The sequence below is a fragment of the Mesoplodon densirostris genome, chromosome 5 (assembly GCF_025265405.1).
Source record: "Mesoplodon densirostris isolate mMesDen1 chromosome 5, mMesDen1 primary haplotype, whole genome shotgun sequence".
Classification (NCBI taxonomy): domain Eukaryota; kingdom Metazoa; phylum Chordata; class Mammalia; order Artiodactyla; family Ziphiidae; genus Mesoplodon; species Mesoplodon densirostris.
In genome coordinates, this window is record NC_082665.1 from 38,478,182 (window position 1) to 38,486,218 (window position 8,037).

General features: G+C 32.6%; 1 protein-coding gene across 1 annotated transcript; it reads right to left on the reverse strand.

Moving 5' to 3' along the window:
• Positions 1-2,155: 2,155 nt before the first annotated feature.
• Positions 2,156-2,703, reverse strand: LOC132490974 (riboflavin kinase-like). The gene has a single exon (XM_060099799.1). The coding sequence runs from the start codon at positions 2,667-2,669 to the stop codon at positions 2,202-2,204; it is 468 nt and encodes a 155-aa protein (XP_059955782.1). The 5' UTR covers positions 2,670-2,703; the 3' UTR covers positions 2,156-2,201.
• Between the last annotated feature and the right edge of the window lie 5,334 nt (positions 2,704-8,037).

The window sequence follows — 8,037 nt, forward strand, 5'->3', positions numbered from 1 at the left end:
ACACACTATAAGAACAAAAACAACCACCTTTCGAGGAGTAGAGTAGAAAATTCCAGTCCATTACTAAGAGCTTACAACACACACACACATGCACACACACACATACACGCATGCATGCATGTAGGCAGATCCAGACCCATACTCCCAACACACAACTTGTTTCCAAACTTATAGTCTGTTACTGTTTTAACTAAATCCTAATTTTTTCAAAGTACTGTAAAATAAATATTGTACAATCAACCCTATGTTTTAATATTTTATCTTTAATTTGGGGGAGAAAGAGCTCAAAAATACTATTTTTGGTAGAGCATTACAGACCTAAGCAAATCAAACAAACAAAAAAATACATAAATTGAAAACAGTTTGACAATTTCCCATAATCCTTTTTTGCCATTATTTAATATCACCAGCAATTAAACATGTGTTTAAAAAATTATTTCTGTATGTATTCTTTTTTTTTTCTTTGGTCAAGATTTATTTCAAGGCCTGAAAACACTGACTAATTGAAAATGGCCCTACTGCAATTTCTTATGATACATAAATACTTTATATATAAAACTTAAAAAAATGTAGACACTATTAACTAACTCCTAAACCACACACTAGGCTTTTCAAAAGCAATAGTTATTTAACAAAATGTAAGGTGACAATATCAAAGAATTTTCACACTTAATGAGGACACAATCAGTCACAAGCTGCTCAAACACAAATCTTTTTTACACTTTCCATGTTTGTTTTTAACTTTGATTCACAGAACCACTGATAACTGAAGCTTCTTTCAAGTATAGGATTCCTAACATTAAATTACATTTTATAAGTATTTCTTTAAAGAAGAAATGAAAAAGACACATACTACACTGTTTGCCATAAATTCATACACCAAAGTCAAAACAATCCAACTGAATTTATTCCTGCTTCCCCCTTCTCCAACATTAGCTTTAGATGTTCTTCTAAATGTTATATAAACAGTTTTGTTAAAATCAGTTCTCATTTATGCAGATTAGGGGAAAATGGTTTTATAATGAGTTATCTTTAAAATTATCTTCTAGATAGCACTCTTTAGCCTTAAATTACATTGTTCACACACAACTACAACAGTCTGCATTTGCTCAGGAACATACAGTCACATTAAAAACAAATAACTTTGTATTTCATAGTTTAGTTGGCTCTTAAATAGTTTCCCTAAGGGGGAGAACAAGTATTTTGTGTTGTTTAAGAAACTGGTATATATAAATGAAATGCTAGGTGTTCATTTAAACTTTGAGGAAACCTACAGATGAACATTTGGGTGTTTTTTCTAAAATGCAAGAGATATGCACTTAATCACTGTTCATATAGTGAAGCGATGGGATGGCAGATACAGACACAGATGAAACTCTACATTTTGTAAATGTAAAGTTGGATATTCTAAATGGAAGAACTGAAACTGACAATTGTTTACAGGAAACAAAGGTTAAGAAAAATGTTGAAGAATATCTACTCTTAAAAAGAGAGAAGTGTTATACAACACAAAAATGAGAACTAGAGATTTGAAAAACACTCATTTTACTGTTTTAAAAGAAAAACAAAAAAATAATAGGGAGAGAGTCTAGACCAATTAGAACTGAGGCAGCTGTAACAAAAATGGAACACAGTACAATGATTTGAGCCCTTAAAGGAAATGACTAACTAAAATGAAATTTCATAAGTCTTCATGTCTGTAATAATATATAAATGCACAAAATATCAAAATTACGAAGTCTGGATTTTTCCCCTTAGGTTTGTAATAAACTGTCAAACCTCTGCTTAATATAGTTATTTTTATGAGCCTTCTGATTAGCAGAGCATGCTATACAGGTACATGCATGCTAGAATTTTACCATGAGAATTAATAGTTCTCATCTCAAACCAGTGACTTGCCTGTTACCCATATTTATATATATTTCATTTCCATTATAAAACACTTAAGACCTTTCTATGGTATATTTTAATCAACATATTACATAAAAAAGAATCTTGATTTTTAAAATGAACCTTTTTAGTACTGTAACATGATGGGTTTAATTGAACAGTTGGAACATATTACGGTAACTACATTGTACTGTTTAATTCACAGCTGTAGGAAAATGTTTGATTTTTAAAACATAACCAAGATGAGACTGTAAAGTTATGAGCAGTAAAATATTAGAAAACAGTGAATGAATAAATAAGATGCTTTTCCTTCAGTGGCCATTCATTATTTTGCTTTTAGGAACCCAGAAGAAATTGTCTTCTTTGAGTTTCAAATGTTCTGGTAAACCTAGTAGTTTCTTAGCTTCCTCAATATCACCTTGAATGGCTGAAATAAGTGACTCTAAAGAATCAAAGTTCTTTTCTGGTCTGAGGTAGCCGACAATGGCCACGTTGAGAATTTCCCCATAGAAGTCCTCTTTGAAAGTATGCATGATATGAGTTTCCATGGACTTTTTTGTATTCTTGTAATATGGGTTCCATCCTATGCTCACCACTATCTTATGGACGTCTCCACTTCCAACACTGGCCCAACCATAATATATGCCAGTGGATACATCAGCTGGAAGATTATCTACTACTTGTTCAGGAAAGTTAGCTGTAGGGATGCCCAGCTGCTTGGAGCCGCGACCGAAGCCCCACACCACCTGGCCGCGGCAGAAGTACGGCAGGTGCCTCATGACGCCGTCCGCTCAGGGTGCGGGCTGCGGTCCAGTATGCACGTCCGGCGGAGCCGCTGTGGAGGCGGTGCCCGGACGCCCCGGACCAGCCGGGGGACGCGGGCGGGAGCTCCGCAGGCCGGCCGGCTGGGCGAGCGCACAGGCGTATAACTGGCCGAGCGGCACGGACGACACGCCATGGCGAGACGCTCACGCCACTGACCGAACAGCTCTGTATGTATTCTTATCCTAAGTGACTTTAAATAAATAGGAAATATTCCATTTAAAATAAAGGGAAAATGCTTAATCAATAAAAGCCAAATAATAATTTTAAATTATCATTTAGGTTTTAAGTAATTTTTATTTTCATTTAAAAGTTCTTAATTATTTAAAAAGCTCATGAAGAGTGATTTAATGGGATAATAAATTATGAATTATTATAAAGGATACAAATGCACTAATTTAATATTTGAAGCTTTGAAAATATATAAATATGACATTCTCTTATTTTTCTTTCAGTTTTTGAATACTGAACTCAGAACTTTAGGTTAAATGTGACAACTGTGGGGGATTTCTATAACATGAAAATTCAGAAAATTCTCATCCCCAATGGCAATTATACTTGTATTCATTGTGGAATTATTTTAAAATTAAATCTCAACCTACAACTAATATCAGAAGTAGAAGTTATTTAAATATATATTCATTTTTGCTCTAATTTGGTTTACTGTTGGACTGTTGGTTACTATAGACTATATTGATTTAAATTGAAGCTTCATTTAGGAATTGAAGTTTCTAAAAACTCAACTTTTTAAATCTTCTGATAAGTGAATAAATCAGAGGAGTTTGAATAAGTAACACAGTATTCAGGAACCTCTTGGTAATGTGATTTAAACTCCAAATATATTTACAAGCATAAACTACAATTAACTTTAATATTACACTACTAAATAATGTTCAATTTTCTAATGTAACTTTGATATTAATCAAAATTCAAACTTTAAATTTTCTTACATACCTTCTAAAGTAAAGCTAAGTTACCTCTGAGTCATAGAAACATATTATATTTCTGTCAAACTACAGTAAGTTTTTGATGGAAATTTAATCTTCTTGATTAATAATTTAAATGATTTTCTAAATGTCTTGATTTAAGTCAAATTCACTCTAACTGGGGATATATGTTTTCCAAATTTAATCTCTGGTGACCCAAAGAAACAAAATCAAAGAAAAGGTTTTAGTGTGATAATCAGCATTGGAGCATATTTTAGAATTACAGAGCTAATGCCATGTACTAAATAGTCAAAGGCACATATGAGATGAAAAAGTCTTACTGACTACTCAACTTGTGTATTTTTAAACATCCAAGTATTTGGATCATAGAACAAGATAAGGTTATGACATTTGAATCAGGTTAGAATGAAAGAAAAGAGAACTAATAGTGGTACAAACCTTCAGTGGGCTCTCTTATTTTAGTTGGCTTTAAAAAGAAATTAATCAGGTGCCTTTGGGACAAAGGGAATTGTATTTGAAGTGGACTATTTTATTAATATTTTGAAATGGAATAAAGATTTTTTTAAACTAGTCAATTATCTGAAAATGAGAACAGGACTTCCACCTTGACAAGCAGAATGTCTTAAAATAAATACCGGGGGTGTATTAAAACTCATTAGAAAATGCATGGAAAAAATTTCCTGTTTCACTTGACAGCTCACTCTAACACATTAGCAGCTTTCTCCTGGGTGTTGGAATTAATTCTGCCACAAATACATTTAGTACATTTCAGGTCCCCTCCCCAGAAGTTTTCTACACTTCATTCTTCAAGTTATTGATGCTTTTCTATGTCTTGTGCTATGTAGAGAAATAGCTATTGAAGGAAAACTGATTGCTTTGGATAGTTGACATAATCTGTTCAATTGTTTTTGGTAAGGTTGCTTCTTTTCCCCAAGGAATTCTCAGAGAGTTTCTTTGCCTTTACTAACCTTGCTCCAGGAAGCAAATTTGTATCAATTGTTATGCATTTTGTTTCCTGTATGAGATAAAGTTGGACTAATATTGCTGCTGTCATTCATTCTCCAAAGAGTACCTTGTTTCATACCAGTAAGATTTAAGATTTTGAGATATTCTTTGAAGAAGAATGCTGGAAGAGTACATGTTCTAAAATGGACCGTTTACATGATTCTGACATAGGTACTCTTTCTCTTTTTGTTTGTTTTTGCCCAAGAATGATCAAATGATCTACTTTTCCTTTGTTGTGATAATCTATTCTTTTCCTTGATAGGATTATTTTTATTTTTCGACTTATGGTTTAATGAAGATAAATGGAATCTTATACAAAATAATAAGACTTTCAGATATTTTACCCTGAACTATAATTTGTATTTGGTAAATAGCGCTATACATATTTTCATGGGGTTTGTGATCATAGCCACCATTTTTCTTAATCTTGCCTCTTTTTTTTTTTTTGGTCTCACTTTGTTCACGAAGAGGAAGGCTATTGTTCTTTGAGAACAACAAACAGCCTCCTACCTAAGGAAACGTTAGAGAAATGATAACTTTTAGGGAGTGTTTAGGAACTGTGGCAATAACATATGTTTGATTGCTCATTGCTCAGACTAGACCCTTTCATTATATAGTTGTATTCCTTTCTCTTCCAGGTTGACTTGTTGAATAGTAGATGAGGACTACTCTCCTAGCCAGGTGGAATACAAGTTCCACTGGTTTAATTAAGATTATTTTATCAGAGTTTAATAGGCAGTATACACATTTTCTCTTTGCCAGTATGCCTGATGCATTGTGTTTCACTAGCTGGGTATGTTTTCAAAATACTACTTACATATCACATTATCTATAGTCCATAATGAAAAGGAGATTAGGAAACTTATTTTTATAGACATGAAGCTTTAAAATATATTTATTTATTATACAACAATAATTTTTTATAGATAATACTAATTTTCCTTTAATTTGCAAATTAGCAAACCTTTATCATGGAAATAAATAGTACAATGATGGTTGTAATCTTAAATAATTTTATCTGATGCTTCTTTTTGAATAATTTTAATTTGGGGATTTTAAATATATTTCATACAGATCTAATGAATGGAATCCAGTTGAAACTATATTTTATATCCTAAAATTACTATAATTTTAATCTATAGTTAGACTACTTCATTTCAAAATATGACAGAATTCATCTAAGCTGCCTTTTATTTTTGAAATACTCATTGTTTTTTTTCCTTAAGAAATTCAGTTACTGTAATTTTCAATAAAGTGAGAAGTAAATAAAATGTATGTGGGCTATCTTTCTACACAAGGTGTTGTGACATGCTTAGGGACTATTACCAAGTGTCCCCCTCAGATGTGTGTGTATGTGTGTGTGAATGTGTTTATTTTTCTTTTGCTTGGGGAGTGGAGTGTAGGGAGGAGAGTTGGTTCAGGTCAGCAAACTTCCAATGGAAAACATTGTAAAAGCTCAGAGCAGTAAAATATTTTTTCCTACCTACTGTTTTTAGAATATACTTTAGAGAATCATTGTCATGGTTAGATATTGAGCAAGCCTTCAACTGTAAAGTTTTCCTGGCAACTTTAACAATTGTTTTGGGAACATCTGTTTATACATTGATTCCCTCCCTAAAGAAAACAAAGCTAATCTTCATCACTTTTTCTATCCATCAGTCAATCTATCCCACCATACATCCATCTATCATCTCTACAACCAAGGGTCAGGAAATGCACACTTATGAGCTGAAAGAACTGGGAGAGGACAGCAGTAGCAGGACTGCACTCCAGACACAAAAAGCTGGAACTTTGTAAGGGACAGGATCAGTCCATATTGCTTGAATTAGATTACAAGGTTGAAATTTAAACTGTGAAACACAAAGTTAGGCTTAGAACACTGAGGAAATACGCAATAATCCCAATTGCCTATTTAGTCAGAAAACACATTGAGAATATTGCTCACCAATAGTTCCTCTGGCATTATGTGATCTAACTTAGTCCTGTCTATAATCTTCCACACAATCTCTGATGTAATGGAAGCTCAAGAACCATTTGTACAAGAATTCAGAGTAAAGTGATTTCCTAATCACGAATATTCAAAATAGAACATCTACAAGATTCAGGATACATGTTTCAATTAAGTTTTGTTTTCGTAAGTAACATTTGTTGAAAGTTCTTGTCATCTGGAGACTTTAACTTAACTACATTATTTTCTGAGGATTGTCCTATGTTAATGAATTAGTCACTTTCATGTGAGCTAGACTCAAACCAGTGATTCGGAGTAATAGAATCTTTGTCTCATCAATCTCACGAACCATTTAGTCCCCATTTCTAGAACAGCTTTAAGTCTATTTCTAAATGCATATTCTATGTTTATATTATGCCAATCAAATATGCTCTCAAAGGAAAGCTGTGTGAATGGCTCAATTATGCCCATTGATGCCTTTCCCCTCAATTTCAGGACCAGTGCTTCTGAATTACTGTGGGCAAAACTTGGATGATCCCCATGGGGAAGAATAATGGAGGAGAGAATTAAAAAGATATGAGACAATAGATTTAGAATTCAGTATTTTAGCTTGAATCTTTGTTCCCTTGACTGTTATGGAGTTATATTCATTTGTGACTTGCCTACAATTTTAGGACATTGTATTTGTTTTATTTGTTCATTTTTTAAAAATTCCTCTCTGCCAAAAATTCACATTTTTGCCAAAGAAGTACACAGATACTTTTGCATAATGTATATGTATAATTATAAATATGTGATATTGTGAATTCACTCAAATTTTGTGTAATGAAGTCAGGACCCTCTTTTAAGCACAAGTTAAACATGGATTTTTTTAAACTTGTTTTAAGCTTTCCTAGCAAGACCCAACGTTTCCTTTGATGATAATTTTTTGGCAAGAATTGGAAAATCAGTCCTGAATTAGAATATTTGCTTTTATTTTTTATCTTCACTATTTGTAATTTGCTCTCTATTTACTACCTATAAATATCAATTATTCCAAAGAAATGGCTATCAATCATACCTAGGATGAATTACAGCTCTGTGAAATGTAGGAGTAAAAAGGATACTAATGTGTAAGCTACATATCATTTTTCTTAATGACATAACCATTAGTACCATTTAATTTTTTTGAGTATGAGTGTATCTGAATAAACTTATGTGATTATCCTAAACTTCATTATGGTTGCTATAACCTGGGCTGTATTGCTTTTGCTAGGACTTGGGTTTTTACCATCACCTTTTTTGGGGGGCAAGTTTAGTAATTTCATTCTCCTCTGATAATAGTATTCTAATGCAATCATATGTTAGCCATTGTTTTCTGTTTAATTTCAAAATTATTGATTTTGCATTTTGGATAAGCAGAGTTTTTTTAAAGTATTTTATTGT